Here is a 21,096-nt window from a genome sequence, read left to right as displayed (position 1 = left end):
TTAATTCGAAACTAATTGAAGGCTGCTGCAGAAGCAAGTGACAGATGTCGCGCAACGTAGAAAAACACGCTGGCAGACTGAATAGATTGTGGTTGCAACGTTTAGATGAAGGTAATTCATAGTAATAGTAACCAAAAAAAAATCTAACAGGATTATGATACACATACAAAAAGGGCATTATTTTTTTGCAACTAAACATCAGTTCGTCACAAGTCAACTCGACCCTATATATATATGTAAATATGTCTGGTGTGTTTTGAAACTTAACCTTAATATAAAAATTTTAAAAAGTATTCAGAGGATATATTAAAATTGATACAGGTTCGTTTTTTAATCTTCGTTCTTTGCATTAATTTAGTTTGTTTCTTTTAAAATTGATTTTTATTTGTTTGAGTCGTCAGACCATTTTTAGTTTGTTTCTTTTAAAATTGATTTTGTGTCGCCTCTAAGGAGTAGTGGCAACATATAGGGATCACTTCTCCGTCGTCTGTCTGTCCGTCTGTCTGTCCGTCCGAGCAAACATTTTGGGTTTAGAGGCTATATAACAGTAAAGAGAACAAAAGAGAACAATAGGTTTATTCTGTGATCAAATGGTTTCGGGGCAAGTAGCCCTTAAGAAAACAAAGAAAATAGCCCCTAAAGCCAAAATGTTGGAATGTCCGTCTGTCCGTCCGTCACAAAACTTGTCCGGACTACTCCTCATAAACTACTGGTGCAATTTCATCCAAACTTTACAGGAATGATCAGTATCAAGTCTAGTTGTGCATATTGTCAGCATTTTCCGGTTCAATGATTTTTGTAAGAGTTATGGCCCTTTAATAATTTTTATTTTTAAAGTTTGTCCGGACTACTTCTCTTATACCACTAATGCAATTTCAATGAAACTTTACAGGATTGATCTGTAGCCCAAGTACTTGCGCATATTGCACGGGTTTTCCGGTTGAATGATTTTTGGCCGAGTTATGGCCCTTTGATAAAAAGGTGTTTTTTTCTGTGTGTTGCCAGATACACAAAAGCTTGTCCAGACTACTCCTCATAAACTACTGGTGCAATTTTATCCAAACTTTACAGGAATGATCAGTACCAAATCTAGTTGCGCACTGTCTGTCTGTCCGTCTGTCACAAAACTTGTCCCCACTACTCCTCATAAACTATTGGGGGCAATTTCATCCTAACTTTACAGGAATCATGTCGCCACTACTCCGATCACTTCTCCGTCTGTCACAAAACTTGTCCCAACATGAAATTGGCCATCATGAGGCGACACATGTGATAACAGATCGCCCATGTTATTTGTTTGAGTCGTCAGACCAAACAAATAATTGTAGCGAAATTTCAGACCCTGATAAACTTATTTGCAAAAACCGAAAGTAGTCTGAACTCCTCGAAGCGTTTACTTCCCTTTATATCTACAATAACGCCAAAAAATTAAGGGAGATCAATGCGTAAAGGTAAAGATTGTCAGATGACAGGGGCATTAATTTTCAAGCCTTTACGGGAAAGAAAAAATAGTTCCCAATTGGTCGAAGATTTCTAATATTGTGTAATTCTTTACAGATATACATGCTTATATTAAACTCCATGATTATTATATACATCCATGTTAAACAACAGGTTTACCGTGAACAAAATATCTCGAAATTTATAAGGTTTACAAACCCTAATAAAAAATTTAGAATAATGTGGCTTTCTTTAGGTTGTTAACTTCCCCGCAGTTAAGAGGTTTACACAGTGACACTCGGTTAGGAAGCAAGAGGTCTGGAGTTCAAATCCAAGTTAAGGCAACTTATGTTGTTTTCTTTTGCTTTTTTTTTCTTTCTTTTTTTTGTAAATTGTTTAAGCCAAATAAACATTACAATTAGCCTTATAGCCAATTTACTACAGTTACAACACAGGAAACAGCATTGGTGGCTCTATACAAAAACAAATTGTTTATAATCTCAGAACCTTCACCTTTCTGACATTCTGAGACCCAAACAAAGTCGGCTCCATCTGTGCTTTGATTTTTTTAAAGTCATAGTCTACATTTCTTTTACCTTTATTGGAATAAATTTGCTATTTTTCCATTTGGGACATTTTTGTCTATGACCTTGTTAATTTGCCTTTGGGCTTTTTTGCCTGCCCCTGCCCCCCACCCCCCAGCTGGGCTCTAAATCTAATGTTAATCGGAAATACCCCAAAATCTTGGTGATTGCAAATCTCTGTTTCATGATAAAGTAACTATACAATTACAGTACTCATAATTCTATTTCAGAAAATGCAGAAAAGAATCCAACAAGACCAGGCCTGGTATGTATTGCTGATAATTCTTCAATCATTCTGCGAAACATTTTGGGGTTGACCAAAGTTTTAAAATAGAAATAATTTGCATTGTCACTATGATTCATGAGAAAACAAGAATGTAAATTTTAAAGGATCACTGATTCTAATATGTAGCTTAAAAAAAAGATTTAAAGAAGTTCAAAAGATTAAGTCATGAAACTAGTGACTAGAAATGTCATAGGTTCAGACAGAAGCAATCCAAAGATAGCTAATTTAATAAATCTATTTTATAGCAAGATAACAAGTTAACATTTTGGAGACAGCTCTTCTTTTTGGAGAAACTGATTGACACCTTTGCTCCTGTCCATACTGTTGGCTACCAAATTAGAGTTATGGACAGGTCCAAAAATTAGAGCCAGTGATTTTTTTTTCCAATTTGATACATGTATGTTATTGTTTATTTCAGGGATCCTTACATACAGCTGAGCAGGTGAAAAAGTGGATGCCAAGTATTAAGAAAGATATTGATTTCTACTTGAAGGTAATATTGATAAGTATCATTTTGACTTTAATTTCCATTTATGTTAAAATGTTTAAAGCTATCTGATTATTCTCAGAGTATCTCTGATGAAATATTTAATAAAGATTACTATCAATAAAATTATGTTGTTTTCATAACCATCGTTTCTTGAAAGATTTGTAAGATACAAAGTTTATGAAATTTGATATACATTGTACATGAATATGAATAGAATAAATGTTTCAAAACAAAATATTCCACTGCTGTTTTAAGTAAGTTTGGAAATGATTTCATGCATCCCCCACTCAATTTCAGTACTGATTTTTTTTCATTCTAGGTATTCAGTAGACATTTTAATCACAATATAAACAATAGTTTAAAAATCCACAGACAGCGAATATTCAGCTTTATATGCTTCAATGTCTGATATTAAAGAATTTCCAGAATACAATTTATATAAAGCGCTAACAGATATTTTTTGTTCATTTTAGAAATAATTTCTACTTTCAGCAATCACAAGTCGGCTGTTATCCTGAGGGGAAAATCTCCGAGTTCTCTGAGAAGATTGAAAGTTTAACAAAGGAGTATAAGGCTTATCTACGTAAATACAGAACGCTTGGTGGAGATAGAGATAGTACACCCTGGTCTGATCAACCATACTCGAGAAAACACAAATTTACAGAAGGTAATTTTAATTCAATTACAGTAATCCCTGTATTAATTAAACTACAGTACAGTCATTCAGTCTGTATCTATATACAGACCACATATTTATATATGGACCACATGAAAAAATACCTGTCTGCCAAAGCCAACATTTTCTTTATCTCATTTTGATATGAAGTTAAGAATACCATCATTCGCCATAAATCATCTTATTGAGTTTTCATATTGGCATATGAGCCGTGTCGCGACAAAACCAACATAGTGCGTTTGCTACCAGCATGGATCCAGACCAGCCTGTGCATCCGTCCAGTCTGATCAGGATCCATGCTATTCGCTGTCAGTTTCTCCACTTGTAATAAAGTTGGTAAGCGAACAGCATAGATCAGACTGCGCAGATGCACAGGCTGGTCTGGATCCATGCTGGTTGCAAACCCACTATGTTGGTTTTGTCGTGACACGGCTCATATACACTGAGAGGATGTTCTAACTAGACCTTTGGTTAATCAGCTATATTTTTTTAATGTATTGATCAATTTAGGTTATATTTCGGATATTTATTACTACACATAAGATGCATACTTCTGTAGAATTTTATTCAAATCACATTTCGATAAAATGTCAAACTTAACAGAAAAAAACAGTCTTATAAAAAGTCAAAGTCGCAAAATGGCGGCAAAATAACAATGTGAAAAGTCACTCAACAATATCACTTAACTGTCCTGGTAAAACTCTCTGGTTTAATATTTGGTGTGACCACCTCTAGCCTTCAGTAAGTGAGCACATCGTTGTCTCATCGGCATAACATAGTTTGAAATAGTCTGCTGAGGAATGTTGGCCCATTCTTGGATCAGCATCTGCTCTAACTGAACAAGATTTGCGGGCGGATTCGGTCCGTTCAGAATACGGCGGCCAAGTTCATCCCACAAATGCTCAATGGGGTTCATGTCCGGGGATTTAGACGGCCATGGAAGAACTCTCACTTGTTGCTGTCGTAGAAGCCTCTCCGTGGTCGCAGCTGTGTGCGGGGTCGCCCCATCCTGCATCAGAACCATACCTCGCCCACCGGCACGCAGGTGAGGAATGGCCTCCGGAATCAGAATCTCCTGTTGATATCTCAAAGCGTTGAGATTACCACGGATGACTACGAGGTTGGTCTTAGTATGAAAGGAAATCCCAGCCCAAACAATCACCGATCCCCCACCGTAGTGGTCACGCTCGTGAACGCAGCTGTCGTTTAAACGCTCGCCTCGACGCGCATCCTGCCGTCACTGTTTTTCAAGTTGAAACGGCTTTCGTCTGTGAATAAGACGTTGGCCCATTCAGCACGAGTCATTCTCTGGTGACGGCGGGCCCATTTCTCACGTCTTCGGCGATGTACGTCGGTAAGTACAAGGCCACGAAACGGCCTCCTTGCTCTTATACCATGATCACGGAGGCGGTTAAGTACCGTTTTCTGGCTTATTGATCTGTTATGAGTGCCTATCGTCTGCCTGGCGGTTGAAGCTGCAGTTCTAAAACGGTTGTTAAGGTGATCAGCAACAATCTGTGCATCTTGTGCTGGAGTTGTCACTTTTCTGCGAGGTTGCCTGCGCTCATCTTCAACACAACCTGTGCGCTGGAACTTGGTGAAGAGGTTGGTGATAGTAGAGACATGCCTGCCAAAAATTCGAGCAACCTGCAGAGAGAACAGAAGACATGCAACTTCATATCATATCTGTACATTTTTCTAAGCTATAAATGCTAAAATAATTTGATTAAATATTGTTATTTACAATAAATTATTTCACGAAGAATGATTTAATACCATATTTAGATGAACAGAATATTTTAATGATGAATACCTGTACTCGGGATGAGCCAGCCTGTAACATGCCAATTGCGCGAGCGCGTTCTGCATTGTTCATACGCGGCATTTCAGCAGTTCTATCACTAAAATGTTTTTTTGGTATGATTATTGCTATAGAATACTGATTTGATAAGAAAAAATCGATTTTGAGCACTGAATTCACAAAATCTTGTGCATAATTATAAAACTACACATGAAAGCACGTGCAAATTGGAATATCGTCACGGTCGATGATTTTCATGATTTTTAAAAAGCATTGGCCATGTAATTAATTAATGCAAATAATAAAGTCCATACCTTTTACCATTATTGAATAATTTTAATTTTAAAAAAGTCTAGTTAGAACATCCTTTCAGTGTATATTTGACTTCACATGCCAGTTACATTCTAATTTGTGAAAGTGGCTACAGTCACTGTCATCTCTGTAGGATGATTTTGCCTAGCCTGAATTACTTTTTCCATGCTGATTCCTTATTGTGCTATGAGGGCAGATTGCTTGTTTAATATTGGTCTTAATGAAATTCTAATGACATCTTGTGTTAGATCATATATAGAGTTATTTGTTTACAAATTAATATGTTAAACAATGATCATGTATATTTCTGATTCAGATGCAGCATCAGAGTGTGATAAAGAACTCCCAAAAAAATCACCTAAAGTTTCAGGAAACCAGGATAAATCAGAAAAAAATGCATTTATTCCTATATCACTACCTATCATGGACAATGATGATTGTAACGAAGATATTTATACATACAGCATCGTGAACATGGCAAAACCTGTGGAAATTGACATTGAAGAAAACAATCAGCCATTACAATTTAATTGGAACAAATATAAGGCTTTAGAATATCGCAATGATGGAGATGATAACAAATGTATAAGCTCTGAAAATCAAAATGATCATGAATCTAACAGTTGTCTGTGTGTGACAAATGATTCAAGTGGCTGTTTAAAGTATTCAGAGAAGTGTCCTAATACATGTACATACTGCTCTGGGGTTTGTCTGAAGAATGTGTGTAACTGTCCTGTTGGAAATCAGTTTCAAGTGATAGATGATGATGTACGTAGAAAACGTTGGAATGATAACTTATCAAATAATAAGATTCCATCAAAATCTGATGACTCTTTACAACTTCAAGTAAATTCAGGTCAAACTTCTGCAGGGCGAAGTAGTATTTTAAACAGTGTCAATTTACAGGGGTCAGAAATATTTTCTGAGAATAATTCAGCAAGTAAAAATGTGGGAAACATGCTTAATCTGCCATATTCAGACTCATCAAGTGAAGACGACACCTGAGAGTTTAATATACTCAAATCTTGTCAATGCTTTCTCATCGAGGGACCATTGGTTTGATTACAGTTTTGTTAGTTATAAACATGTTGCACCGTGAAAAAAGTATCAATCCTACTATGAATCGGACGCGACATGGAAAATTTGTTCTTCAACCAGCAGATTTCAGAAGATAGGAGGCTACAATATGGAACATGAGAATTATTCATTTGTATTATTTTGGATATTCAAGATTCATTTTACCTTTTACCAAACAATTTCATACATTGATAAAAGAGACCATGAAAAAAGTCCTAGTGCATATATGTCTGTGGACACTAATGTAAGAAGTCATTGCACAGGCTTTTTTTTTGGAGGCACAGGGGCAAGGTTTCAAGGAAATGGGGGTGGGTGTAAAATTTTGCAATTTTCATGTTTGCTGCATCAAAAGCTACTGTATTTAAGAGTCTTCATAAACAAGAAAAAAAGATAACAAGTAAATGTGACATTTTAACAATTTATTAAACTATTATCATAAAACTAGGAAAACAACACAATAAAAATAAAACATTAATAAGCAATATATACATTAAATGATAACAATGAAAGAAAAAAAAAACAATATATATATATTAACCATTTATCTTCACAGTCGCTCCTCACAATTTAAAACAAACAAGTTCTTTCCTTATTTACATATTAACACTTTCATTTTCACACTGTCACTAATCCTGTATTTACATTTTTACAGTTCGGTCCTTCTAGGTTTTTCCTTGTACCATTTTTTTCCACCCTCTCACTAAAATCCACTGCCTCTAGGGGAGGGCAGTCCATGCTCACCATCATCAATGCATGGAGGAAAGTGGATTTCAGTGAGGCACGGTTCTCTGACTTTATTTTTTTCATAGAGCTGAAGCCCCTCTTTCAGTCTGAAATAGAATATACTTCCAGGTTATGCATTTTTTTCAACATAGTTTCTACATGTAAATTACTAAGATCCAAATATAGAGAGAAATATAAAAAAATTGTTCTTATTTTAAAGGAACTATTTAAAGATTGTTTTTAAATTAAATAACAGCCCATAAAGATTCAAATGATATAATGATTTACAGTATCACGTAGTGCTGGAACCATCTTTTGTTCATCAGATTTATGTCAATCAAGCAAACAAACAAATTATATAAAAGTAGGTTTTGGGAAATGCAGAGTATAAAGTCTGTTAAATTTTTATATGTTTATTTCTGTTAGCGCTTTCAATGTTTTTACATATCTTCAGACAGTAACGTATAATATAATCATAACAAATATAGCAATGACGTAACGTTATAAAAGTGCGCTATGGCATGGAAATAGTCCTATCCTTATCTTTTTTATCTTTGAAAAAGATTTTACCATTCTTTTACCAAACATCACAAACCAGAGCTTTCCTTTTCTTCTTAATACTCATTATAACTCTGGGACACTGTGGTAAGCTCTTGCCTGTTTCAGGTCAAAGATTTGAATATTTCCAATGACATGGAAATACGTAGTCCTGTACATAAATTTGTCTTTAAATTGAACATAGATGGTTTTACTCCATCTTTATATGGAATCACACCATTATTGTATCCTTGTGAAGATATTTTACTAACTCGTGTTTCATAATTTAACCATTTTGAAACTTCAACATAATAATTATGTTTGCTGTGTTTTTACTGAATCAGCAGTATCCTTAGCATTATAATATATATATATATATATATATATATATATATATATATATATATATATATATATATGTATATATATATATATATATATATATATAAAATGATGTAAGAGCATTAGGTTTTAAAGATATCTTATAATGTCACTTATACAGGCATTTGGTCTTTTCATCATATAGTCCTTACTTGATGAGTAACTCTTTTATATGAACTAAGTTTCTGGAAAGATATTAAGGTACAAGTTGGACAAGATTGTCATCTATATCTATTTCACAGTTCACTCCTGTGTATCCTTTACTTTATTGAAGTCATCTATATCTATTTCACAATTCGCTCCTGTGTATCCTTTACTTTATTGAAGTAAAAGCATTATTTGATCTTTTTGATTAAACAACTTACTTTAGCACACTTGTCACACCTTTCTTTTCTGGCAAGGAATCTCTTTTATTCTAAACAATTTATACAATAAGTTTTCTCTCATATGAGCACCAAGTGTTTAAGATAAGGTATTGTGATCACCCACTGTCCGTTGCTTTAAACTACATTAGAAGTCACATGTTCTTCTTATCCCACTTCATCTGAGACTTTTGGAACTCCATTAATTGGTTAGTTCTAAGTATTTTCCTCATTTATAGCTGAGTGACCAGGATCCAACCCAAATTCAAATTCTTCAAAAGGCAAGTCATCGTCCTCAATATCAAAGTCTCCAGTTCTAACTTGTTTCAGGTTATAGGTATGAATATTTCCAATGGCATGGAAATAGTCCTGTCCTTAAATTCATCTTGAAATTGAACATAATTATACTGTACTCCACCTTTATTTATATATATAAAAAAACATGTAAGAGCATGAGGTTGTAAAGATATCTTATAATGTCACTTATACAGGCATTTGGTCTTTTCATCATATAGTCCTTACTTGATGAGTAACTCTTTCACATGTACCAAGTTTCATAAAAGATATGAAGGTACAAATTGGACAAGATTGTCGTCTATATTGATTTCACAGTTTGCTCCTGTGAATCCATTTCTTTATTGAAGTAAAGCATAATTTGATCTATTTGTTCAGATACCGTCATTTAAATTATCAGGCCTTTCTTTTCTGACAAGGAATCTCTTTCACACCTTATTCTAATAAGTTTTCTCTCATCTGAGCACCAAGTGTTTAAGATAAGGTATTGTGTTCACCCACTGTCTGTTGTCTTTAAACAACATCTCCTTTACTACTGGGTCCATATCATAACTCCATATGGTTGTTTATTTGGTGGCTCTGTTTCATAGTTGTTAAAAAAAACTCCATTCCATGCAAAAGAAAGAAAACTCCTCTTGTTTAAGAAGTCATTTGAATGTATGATTGTGTTTATAATATTTCAGTCAAAGCTGATGTTTATGGCTGTTGTATAACAGCAAATAAGATTGGGTTAATGATGATGTTAGTGTGGTAACTTGTTCAACCCTATTAGTTCTAACAATGAGCATAAGTCCTTGGCTACAGTTGGTATCATCTGTTTTCCATAGTTGTTTTTTTCTTATAACAGCACATTTTCTTTTGCATCCCTTAATTTCTTTTTAAAAGGTGTTGATGCCATTAAATATACAAAAAAATATATAATAATATTATTTAAAAAATAACAAGTAAAAGAATCATAGCAGAGTGAATTCCTAATAGATCTGTAATGTCTGATTATGAAGCAATGTTACCATTGTTTGCTTACATAACATTCATTTCACTTCAAATGTCTTCAGTTAACTCACTGTCACACTTTGGTTCAGCTTTTGCATGCAAGTTGGTATCTTCAGAGCTACTGAAGGGAATGGATTGAAACTCAACACACTTGTTGTCAATGATTAACACATAAAGGGCATATAATATCCTTTTTACTGTTAAACACCTTATACTGTCTAGCACTGAGAATAGTCGAGAGGGTTGCTGAAATATGATAAACAGATTAGAAGTCACATGTTCTTCTTGTCCCACTTCATCTGAGACTTTTGGAACTCCATTAATTGGTTTGTCCTAAGTATTTTCCTCATTTATAGCTGAGTGACCAGGATATAACCCAAATTCAAATTCTTCAAAAGGCAAGTCATCGTCCTCAATATCAAAGTCTCCAGTTCTGACTTGTTTCAGGTTATAGGTATGATTATTTCCAATGGCATGGAAATAGTCCTGTCCTTAAATTCATCTTGAAATTAAACATAATTATACTATACTCCACCTTTATTTGGAATCGCAACACCATTGTGTCCTTGTGAATTTTTTTTTAACTATTAGATCTACTCTTGTTCTGTAACCAAAGGACTGTTTAATCATTTGAATCTTCAACACTGTGGTAAGGTTTTTCAGTTTAAGGTTATAGCTTAGAATACTTCCAATGGCATGGAAATAGTCCTAATCCTTATCTTTTTTATCCTTGAAAAAGATTATACCATTCTTTTACCAAACATCACAAGCCAAATCTTCCCTTTTCTTCTTAATACTTATTAAAACTCTGAAACACTGTGGTAAGTTCTTACCTGTTTCAGGTCAAAGATTTGTATATTTCCAATGACATGGAAATATGTTGACCTGTACCTAAATTTAAATTTAAATTGAACTTCAACATATATTTTACTCCATCTGTATATGGAATCACACCATTATTGTACTAGTATCCTTGTGAAGATATTTTACTAACCTGTATTTCATTACCTAAGCATTTTGAAACTTCAACATAATAATTATGTTTGCTGTGTTTTTACTAAATCAACAGTATCCTTAGCATCATAATATATATATATATATAAAATGATGTAAGAGCATTAGGTTTTAAAGATATCTTATAATGTCACTTATACAGGCATTTGGTCTTTTCATCATATAGTCCTTACTTGATGAGTAACTCTTTTATATGTACTAAGTTTCATAAAAGATATAAAGGTACAAATTGGACAAGATTGTCGTCTATATTAATTTCACAGTTTGCTCCTGTGAATCCATTTCTTTATTGAAGTAAAAGCATAATTTGATCTATTTGTTCAGATACCGTCATTTAATTTATCAGGCCTTTCTTTTCTGACAAGGAATCTCTTTCACACCTTATTCTCATAAGTTTTCTCTCATCTGAGCACCAAGTGTTTAAGATAAGGTATTGTGTTCACCCACTGTCTGTTATCTTTAAACAACATCTCCTTTACTACTGGGTCCATATCATAACTCCATATGGTTGTTTATTTGGTGGCTCTGTTTCATAGTTGTTAAAAAAAACTTAAAGAAGTCATTTGAATGTATGATTGTGTATATAATATTTCAGTCAAAGCTGATGTTTATGGCTGTTGTATAATAGCAAATAAGATTTGGTTAATGATGATGTTAGTGTGGTAACTTGTTCAACCCTATTTGATCTAACAATTAGCATAAGTCCTTGGCTACAGTTGGTATCATCTGTTTTCCATAGTTGTTTTTAGCTCACCTGTCACAGTGACAGGGTGAGCTTTTGTGATCGCTTTTCGTCCGGCCGTCGTCAGTCCGTTGTCCGTCCGTCCGTAAACTTTTACTTTAAATGACATCTCCTCATAAACCACTAAGCCAATTTCATCCAAACTTCACAGGAATGTTCCTTTGGTGGTCACCTTTAAAAATTGTTCAAAGAATTCCATGCAGAACTCTGGTTGCCATGGCAACCGAAAGAAAAAACTTTAAATATCTTCTTTTAAAAAACCGTAAGAGCTAGAGCTTAGATATTTGGCATGAAACATCTTCTGGTGAGTGTCTACCAAGTTTTTTCAAATAAATGCCCTGGGGTCAAAATTGGCCCCGCCCCAGGGGGTCTTTGATTATCCCTATATGCATATAGTAAAAACTTATAAAATCTTCTTTTAAAGAACCCAAAGAGCTAGAGCTAAGATATTTAGCATGAAACATCTTCTAATGAGTGTCTACCAAGTTTGTTCAAATTAAAGCCCAGGGGTCAAAATTGGCCCCGCCCCAGGGGATCATTGATTTTCCCTATATGCATATAGTAAAAACCTAAAAAATCTTCTTATAAAGAACCCAAAGAGCTAGAGCTTAGATATTTAGCATGAAACATCTTCTAATGAGTGTCTACCAAGTTTGTTCAAATAAAAGCCCCGGGGTCAAAATTGGCCCCGCCCCAGGGGTTCATTGATTTTCCCTATATGCATATAGTAAAAACTTAAAAAATCTTCTTTTAAAGAACTCAAAGAGCGAGAGCTAAGATATTTAGTATGAAACATCTTCCAGTGAGTGTCTACCAAATTTGTTCAGATAAAAGCCCTGGGGTCAAAATTGGCCCCGCCCCGGGGGTCATTGATTTTCCTTACATCTGTATAGCAAACACTTAAAAATCATCTTTGATAAAACCCAAATAGCTAGAGTTTAGATATTAAGCATGAAACATCTTCTAGTAAGTGTCTACAAAGTTTGTTCAAATGAAAGCCCTGGGGTCAAAATTGGCCCCGCCCCAGGGGTGTCATTTATTAACTATATGTGTATAGTAAAAACTTAAAAAATCTGCTTTTAAGAAACCCAATGAGCTAGAGCTTAGATGTTTAGCATGAAACATCTTCTTATGGGTGTCTACCAAGTTTGTTCAAATAAAAGCCCTTGGGTTAAAATTGGCCCTGCCGTTGGGGGTGGGGGGGTGGCTATATACAGGTGAGCGACTTCAGGGCCATCATGGCCCTCTTGTTTTCTAATAACAGCGCATTTTCTTTTGCATCCCTTACTTTCTTTTTAAAAGGTGTTGATTCCATTAAATATACAAAAATAAATATACAATAATATTATTTAAAAAATAACAAGTTAAAGAATTAATCATAGCAGAGTGAATTCCTAATAGATCTGTAATGTCTGATTATGAAGCAATGTTACGATTGTTTGCTTACATAATATTCATTTCACTTCAAATTTCTTCAGTTAACTCACTGTCACACTTTGGTTCAGTTTTTGCATGCAAGTTGGTATCTTCAGAGCTACTGAAGGGAATGGGTTGAAACTCTGATACTTGTTGTCAATGATTAACATATAAATGGCATATAATATTCTTTTTACTGTTAAACACTTTATACTGTCTAGCACTGAGAATAGACGAGGGTGCTGTTAAATGGACAGCTCTTGTTGATTTTCTTATGTTGTAAATCATGTTTGCCAGTTGTTTACAGTTATTTTTGTCCAACTTTAATATTCTTTATCTTCCCTAAGGTGTTGTCTTAGATGCAAAATGTCTGCAACCAAATCAGTTTAACAATAATTTGTTGATTTTTTATGCTCCCCAAAAAATTTTTGGGGAGCATATAGTAGTTGGTTTGTCTGTCCGAACGTAGTCGTCCCAAAGTCATGTCCGGCCCATAACTTCGTTATTTGAAGTCTGATTTTACAAATATTTCGCAGAAATGATCACCATATTAAGACAACGTGTCGTGCGCAACAATTGGGTCGCTTCCTTGAAGGTCAAGTGCAACATTTGGTTTGTTACCTTGAAGGTCAAGGTCACTGCATGACCTTGCACCAAAATCGTGTCCGGCCCATAACTTCGTTATTTCAAGTCAGATTTTACAATTATTTCACAGAAATGATCACCGTATTAAGACGAGGTGTCGCACACAACATTTGGGTTGCTTTTACACTTTGAACTTTGCTGTGACATTACTCTGACACTACAAGAGGTATACCTTCCTGTGTCCAAAACCTATTCAGGGAGCATCATCCGGTTCAACTGGCTCTTGTTTTCTTCATCTTTATTGCCCTGGTTTAACTTTTTTTGTCTTACTTCAAATGGATGCCATTTTCTTGAATGAGAAAGGAAGACTAAAACATTGGAAATATAATTGAAAAGAATAATTATTATTAGTAATAATTATTATACCCCCGCACAACAAAGTTGTAAGGGGGGTATACAGGAATCAGCTTGTCCGTCTGGCTGTCCTTCAATTTTTTTTCTTAACCGCCCAATAACTAACGAATCCTTTGACCCACAGAATTTATATTTGGCATGGAGGTTAGTCATGATTAGAAGATGACCCCTATTGATTTAAGGTCAAGGTCACAGGGGCCTTGACTTCAAAATGCTTGTCCACCAAATAACTTAAGATTCCTTCGACCCACAGTCTTCATATTTTACTTGCCGGTTAGTCATGATTAGAAGATGACCTCTATTTATTTTGAGGTCACCAGGTCAAAGGTCAAGGTCACAGGGGCCTTGACTTCAAATGCTTGTCCGCCCAGTAACTTAAGATACCTTTTACCCACAGTCTTCATATTTGGCATGGAGGTTAGTCATGATTGGTAAATGACCCCTATTGATTTTGAGGTCAAAGGTCACAGGGACCTTAACTTCAAAATGCTTTCCTGCCCAATAACTTAAGATTCCTTTGACCCACAGTCTTCATATTTGGCATGAAGGTTAGTCATGATTAGTAGATGACCGGACCCCTATTGATTTTGAGGTCTCCAGGTCAAAGGTCAAGGTCACAGGGGCCTTGACTTCAAAAGGCTTGTCCGTCCAATTACTTAAGAATCCTTTGACCCACAGTCTTCATATTTGGCATGGAGGTTAGTCACGATTAGTAGAGGACCCCTATTGATTTTAAGGTCAAAGGTCAAGGTCACAGGGGCCTTGACTTCAAAAAGCTTTTCTGCCCAATAACTTAAGAATCCTTTGACCCACAGTCTTCATATTTGGCATGGAGGATTATCATGACCATTAGGTGACCCCTATTGATTTTGAAGTCACTTGGTTTAACGGTCACAGGGACCTTGACTAAAAAAAGCTTCTCCGCTCAATTGCTTAAGAAGGCTTTGGTCAACAGTCTTCATTTTTGGTATTGAGGTTGTTTATAACTAGTAGATGACCCCTTTTGATTTTTAGGTGACTGTCAAAGGTCAAGGTCACAGGGATTTTACCATAATAAGCCCGTCTGCTCAAATGCTTAAGAATGCCTGTCCACAGTGTATTGATTTTAACATTTCACATTTGAAGCATGTAGAAAACATAACTTAGCAATGCACTGGCTTAGTAACCTCAGATTTTGCAGGGAGGTTGTCTTTGAGCTCTTAATGGTCACTGTTTATTCTGACAAAGTGGTATACGAGGATATTCACGCCATGACAGTGGCAGTTCTAGTTTTGTATTTAATCTCCACAATATATTCGGATAGCAAATAAATATTTCATCAAAAACAATACATTGTCACAACAAAACAAATTTACATCATTGAGCAAAATAATGGTTCTGTGCTCTTGACCAAAAAAAAAAAAAAACAGAAAAAAATACATTTTCTATATCCTGATAACTTCTTTGAATGACCTTAATTTACTGCTTTGTCATTTCTTTAAGTCTTATGTTTCTAATGGACTTGATTGCCATATGTCTGTGCATGTACTGAATTGTCTTGCTTTTCCCCCGATACAATTCACACATTTCTTTAAACAGATTTTGGGGCGTCTGTGGTCGAGTGGTTAAGGTTGTTGACTTCAAACCACTTGCCCCTCACTGCTGTGCATGCGAATCCCTACAGCAACTTTGGATTCTTTCATGTGAGGAAGCTATCCAGCTAGCTTACGAAACGTCGGTGGTTCTACTCGGGCGACCGTTCGTAGGTTGTTGACTTTAAACCACTTGCCCCTCACTGCTGTGCATGCGAATCCCTACAGCGACTTTGGATTCTTTCATGTGAGGAAGCTATCCAGCTAGCTTACGAAACGTCGGTGGTTCTACGCAGGCGACCGTTCGTGCCTGAGGTAATGCAAGGAAGGGCACCTGAGGTCTTCCTCCACCAGTAAAGCTGGAACGTCGCCTAATAACCCCCCCCCCCCCCAAAAAAAAAAAAAAAAAAAAAAACAACAACAACAAAAACAGCAGAAGTAAAAAAAAAAGGAGAGAGATGAAACTGCTGTAACCGTTAAGCAAGAATCAAAATTAATGAATGTGAAGGTTAGATGAAGGTCATCACATATATCTATATAATTTAAGCAGATTAGCAAGGAAATATTGATATGTATATATAGGGAGGGGTGGGGATAAAACTGGGGATTGAACTATTCATGCAGTCCATACCAAAGAAAGTCCTGAAAAAATTTTTATGTTCATGAATTTGTATGCTCCCAAAATTTTGCCTCCTCATCACTTTTTAAATGTTTTCAACTTTACAATGTTGTTAAAAAAATTTGTTTTCCAAGGGACAATCCATTCATTTGTGTCCTCTTTAGATGTGCTTACAGGTGGACATTTCATTCCATGTTGCATTGCCTGTTGTTATTTCAAACATGTTACTATTTCATGTTCAGTGAACATATTTAACATACTTGGCAAGCAAATACAATATTGCCAATTGTGATGAAGTGAACAAAAACAAGCAGACCACTGAAGTTGCCCATTTTAGAAAGAATGCAAACACAACAAAGCTTTCTTTCACTTGCTGTTGTTCAGAATATTCTTTCTCAATACACGTTGCAACTCTGATATTTGCAAAAGTAATGCTTTGTTGCTGAAATATGATAAACAGAGTAGAGGTCACAACTTCTTCTCATCCCTCTTTATCTGAGACTGTTGGAACTCCATTAATTCAAACATTTTTGTTATTTTTTTTTTTTTATTTAAACATTAATGTGCACTTAGTATTTCCTTCATCTATAAGAGTTAGACCAGTAATCCAACCAAAACTCAAATTCTTCAAAGGGCAAATCATCATCCTCAATATCAAAGTCTCCAGTTCTGACTTGTTTCAGGTTATATGTATGAATATTTCTATGGCATGGAAATAGTCCTGTCATTAATTGAAGATATACTTTACTCAACCTTTATAGGGAATCACAACAACATTGTATCCCATTAAAAAGTTTTTATTAATGAACTGTTTAATCATTTTGAATCTTCTACACGGTGGTAAGTTTTTCCTGTTTCAGTTTATAGATAGAATAATATTTCCAATGGCATGAAAATTGTCCTGTCCTCTTTTTTAGCCTCGAAAAAAGTTTTTATCATTCTTTTACCAAACATCACAAACCAAATCTTACCTTTTGCCCTTAACGTTCATTAAAACTTTTGAAACTCTGGAACACTGTGGTAAGTTCAGACCAGTTTCAGGTTATAGATTTGAATATTTCCAATGACATGGAAATACATAGTCCTGTACTTAAATTTATCTTTAAATTGAACATAGATGGTTTTACTCCATCTTTATATGGAATCATACCATTATTGTAGTAACCGCCTCCGTGGTCGAGGGGTTAGAGTCGATGACTTCTAATCCAGTTACCTCTCTGGAGTGGGTTCGATTCCCGGGAGATGCTTTGGTAGTTTAGCGCGGAGGAAGGTAGTCTAGTACTGGTGTAACTCTCCAGGAGCGATGGTTAGGAACATACCCGCCTATATGACTGAAATACTGTTTGAAAAAGGCGTAAAATGAAACAAACAAACAAACAAACAAACCATTATTGTATCCTTGTGAAGATATTTTACCAACCCATGTTCAATAATTTAACCATTTTGAAACTTCTACATATTTATTACATGTATGCTTGCTGTATTTTTACTGAATCAGCAGTATCCTTAGCATTACAATATATATAAAAATAACTTGTAAGAGCATGAGGTTTTAAAATTATCTTATAGTGTCACTTATATAGGCATTTGGTCTTTTCATCATATAGTCCTTATTTGATGAGTAACTCTTTCACATGTACTAAGTTTCTGGAAAGGTATTAAGGTACAAGTTGGACAAGATTGTCATCTATATCTATTTCACAGTTCACTCCTGTGTATCCTTTACTTTATTGAAGTAAAAGCATTATTTGATCTATATATATATATAAAATGATGTAAGAGCATGAGGTTTTAAAGATATCTTATAATGTCACTTATACAGGCATTTGGTCTTTTCATCATTTAGTCCTTACTTGATGAGTAACTCTTTTATATGTACTAAGTTTCACAAAAGATATTAAGGTGCTAGATGGACAAGATATTCACATTTTCTATATCCTTTTAAACATTAAAGTGGCATTTTCACATTGTAATCAAGTGGCACTTTCACATTTGTTATCTCACCTGTCACAAAGTGACAGGGTGAGCTTTTGTGATCGCTTTTCGTCCGGCGTCCGTCCGTAAACTTTTGCTTTAAATGACATATCCTCATAAACCGCTGAGCCAATTTCATCCAAACTTCACAGGAATGTTCCTTTGGTGGTCACCTTTAAAAATTGTTCAAAGAATTTAATTCCATGCAGAACTCTGGTTGCCATGGCAACCGAAAGAAAAATCTTTAAATATCTTCTTTTAGACAACCCTAAGAGCTAGAGCTTAGATATTTGGCATGAAACATCTTCTAGTGAGTGTCTACCAAGTTTGTTCAAATTAAAGCCCTGTGGTCAAAATTGGCCCCACCCCAAGGGGTCATTGATTTTCCCTATATGCATATAGTAAAAACTTAAAAAATCTTCTTTTAAAGAACCCAAAGAGCTAGAGCTACAATATTTGGCATGAAACATCTTCTAGTGAGTGTCTACCAAGTTTGTTCAAATTAAAGCCCTGTGGTCAAAATTGGCCCCACCCCGGGGGGTCATTGATTTTCCCTATATGCATATAGTAAAAACTTAAAAAATCTTCTGTTAAAGAACCATAAGAGCTAGAGCTTAGATATTTGGCATAAAACATCTTCTAGTGAATGTCTACCCGCCCCAGGGGGTCATTGATTTTCCCTATATGCATATAGTAAAAACTTAAAAAATCTTCTTTTAAAAAACTCAAAGAGCTAGAGCTAAGATATTAAGCATGAAACATGTTCTAATGGGTGTCTACCAAGTCTATTCAAATAAACAAATAAAAGCCCTTGGGTAAAAATTGGCCCTGGGGTGGGGGGGGGGCTATATACAGGTGAGCGAACTCAGGGCCATTATGGCCCTCTTGTCTATATTCTTTTAAACAAGTGGCATTTTCACATTTGTCTGTCCTTTTGTTGTCTAAATATACTTCCATCTCCATCGATTTTCAATAATATTTAATCAAATTTTTTTTGGAAATATTATTTTCCACATCTGTTGACCATGTTTGGAAATTTTACTTTTAATACTTAGAAACGACTAGATTTTAGATTATTATAAAGCATAATTTGATCTTTCCTCACATTTTATTTCAGGTAAACAGATTCTGTGCATAACTTTTAAGAATGTTGCATCTGTTTAAGGCCAAACTAATGGCACTGTAAAAATGCTTTGTTGATTTTGTTTTCAATAAAAGAAAATAAGAACAACCGACAAAACTTGTGTAATTTCTACACCCACAAATGTCCTGTATTGGAAATGGAAAGTGATGGGAAATTGTTGCTAGGAAAGAGAGAGTCATTTAAGAAAGAAACAAAAAATTGGTCTTTATAGATAGCTAGGAGGTCTTTTTATACCCCCAAAAAACGAAGTTGGGGAGGGGGGGGGGTATATAGGAGTCACCCGGTGGTCGGTCAAGCGGTCCTTTGCATTTTCCTTGTCCGGAGCATAACTTGAAAACTAATGGTCCGAAGTTAATATAACTTTATACAATGGTCAAGCACATTGAGAGGAAGTGCAGTGCACAAGAACCATAACTCCATCTTGACTAATTATATAGTTATAGCCCTTTGTTACTTTTCCTTGTCCGGAGCATAACTTGAAAACTACTGGTTGGAATTCCAAACAACTTCATACAATTGTCAAGCACATTGAGAGGAAGTGCAGTGCACAAGAACCATAACTCCATCATGACTAATTATAGAGTTACTGCCCTTTGTTACTTTCCTTGTCCAGAGCATAACGTGAAAACTACTGATTGGAATTCAAAACAACTTCATACAATTGTCAAGCACAATAAGGGGAAGTGCAGTGCACAAGAACCATGCCTTCATCTTGACTAATTACATAGTTATTTACATAGTTATTGCCCTTTGTTACTTTTCCATTGCTTTTTTATCTGGAGCATAACTTGAAGACAAATTGTTGGAATTCAATATAATTTCATACAATGGTTACGCACAGTTAGAGGATGTGCAGTGCACAAGAACAATAAGTCCATCTTGACTAATTACAGAGTTATAGCCCTTTGTTACTTTTCCTTGTCTGGACCATTACTTGAAAACTATTGGTTGGAATTCAATACAACTTCATACAATTGTCAAGCACATTAAGAGGAAGTGCAGTGCACAATAACCATAACACCATTTTGACAAATTACAGAGTTATTGCCCCTTGATACTACCTTGTCCAGAGCATAACTTAAAACATACTGGTTGGAATTCCAAAAATCTTCATACAATGATCAAGCACAATAAGAGGAAGTGCAGTGCACAAGAACTATAACTCTGTCCAGAGTAATTATAGAGTTATTGCCCTTTGTTACTTTTCCATTGCTTTTTTCTTGTCCAGAGCATAACTTGAAAACTACTTGTTGGAATTCAATACTATTTCATACAATGGTCAAGTGCAATGAGAGGAAGTGCAGTGTACAATAACCATAACTCCATCTTCAGTATTTATAGAGTTATTGCCCTTTGTTCCTTTTCCTTGTCTTTCTGGACTTATTGCAGAGTAATTCAATAAAACTTCATAAATGGCTAACCACATTGAAAGGAAATACATACATGAACCACAACTATCTTTAATTGCCCACAACCGTTACTGTATTTCAATTGTTTTACAAGGTATTCTGTTACTAGTTACATCTTCATTTCCGAAGCAGTCTTGCGGGGTTTTTAATAACATTTAGTGATAGTTCTAGTATTAATAAATTTAATTATGTCTCCCAAAACTTATTATACCCCTGCACAATAGAGTTGTAAGGGGCTATACTGGAAAAAGC

At 35.1% G+C, this 21,096-nt stretch overlaps 1 protein-coding gene across 1 annotated transcript; it reads left to right on the top strand.

Annotated features, from left to right (window-relative positions):
* Positions 1-8: 8 nt before the first annotated feature.
* Positions 9-8,294, top strand: LOC132739293 (uncharacterized). The gene is made up of 5 exons (XM_060726968.1): positions 9-111; positions 2,255-2,289; positions 2,729-2,803; positions 3,293-3,467; positions 5,906-8,294. Exons 1-5 carry the CDS (start codon positions 45-47, stop codon positions 6,592-6,594), a joined length of 1,041 nt encoding a protein of 346 aa, XP_060582951.1. The 5' UTR covers positions 9-44; the 3' UTR covers positions 6,595-8,294.
* Positions 8,295-21,096: the final 12,802 nt, after the last annotated feature.

This window comes from Ruditapes philippinarum, unplaced genomic scaffold (genome assembly GCF_026571515.1).
Source record: "Ruditapes philippinarum isolate M1 unplaced genomic scaffold, ASM2657151v2 ctg6974_1_1_1_1, whole genome shotgun sequence".
In the NCBI taxonomy this organism is placed as follows: domain Eukaryota; kingdom Metazoa; phylum Mollusca; class Bivalvia; order Venerida; family Veneridae; genus Ruditapes; species Ruditapes philippinarum.
The sequence above is the reverse complement of the archived record's forward strand: the minus strand, read 5'-3'. Positions and strand labels throughout refer to the sequence as shown.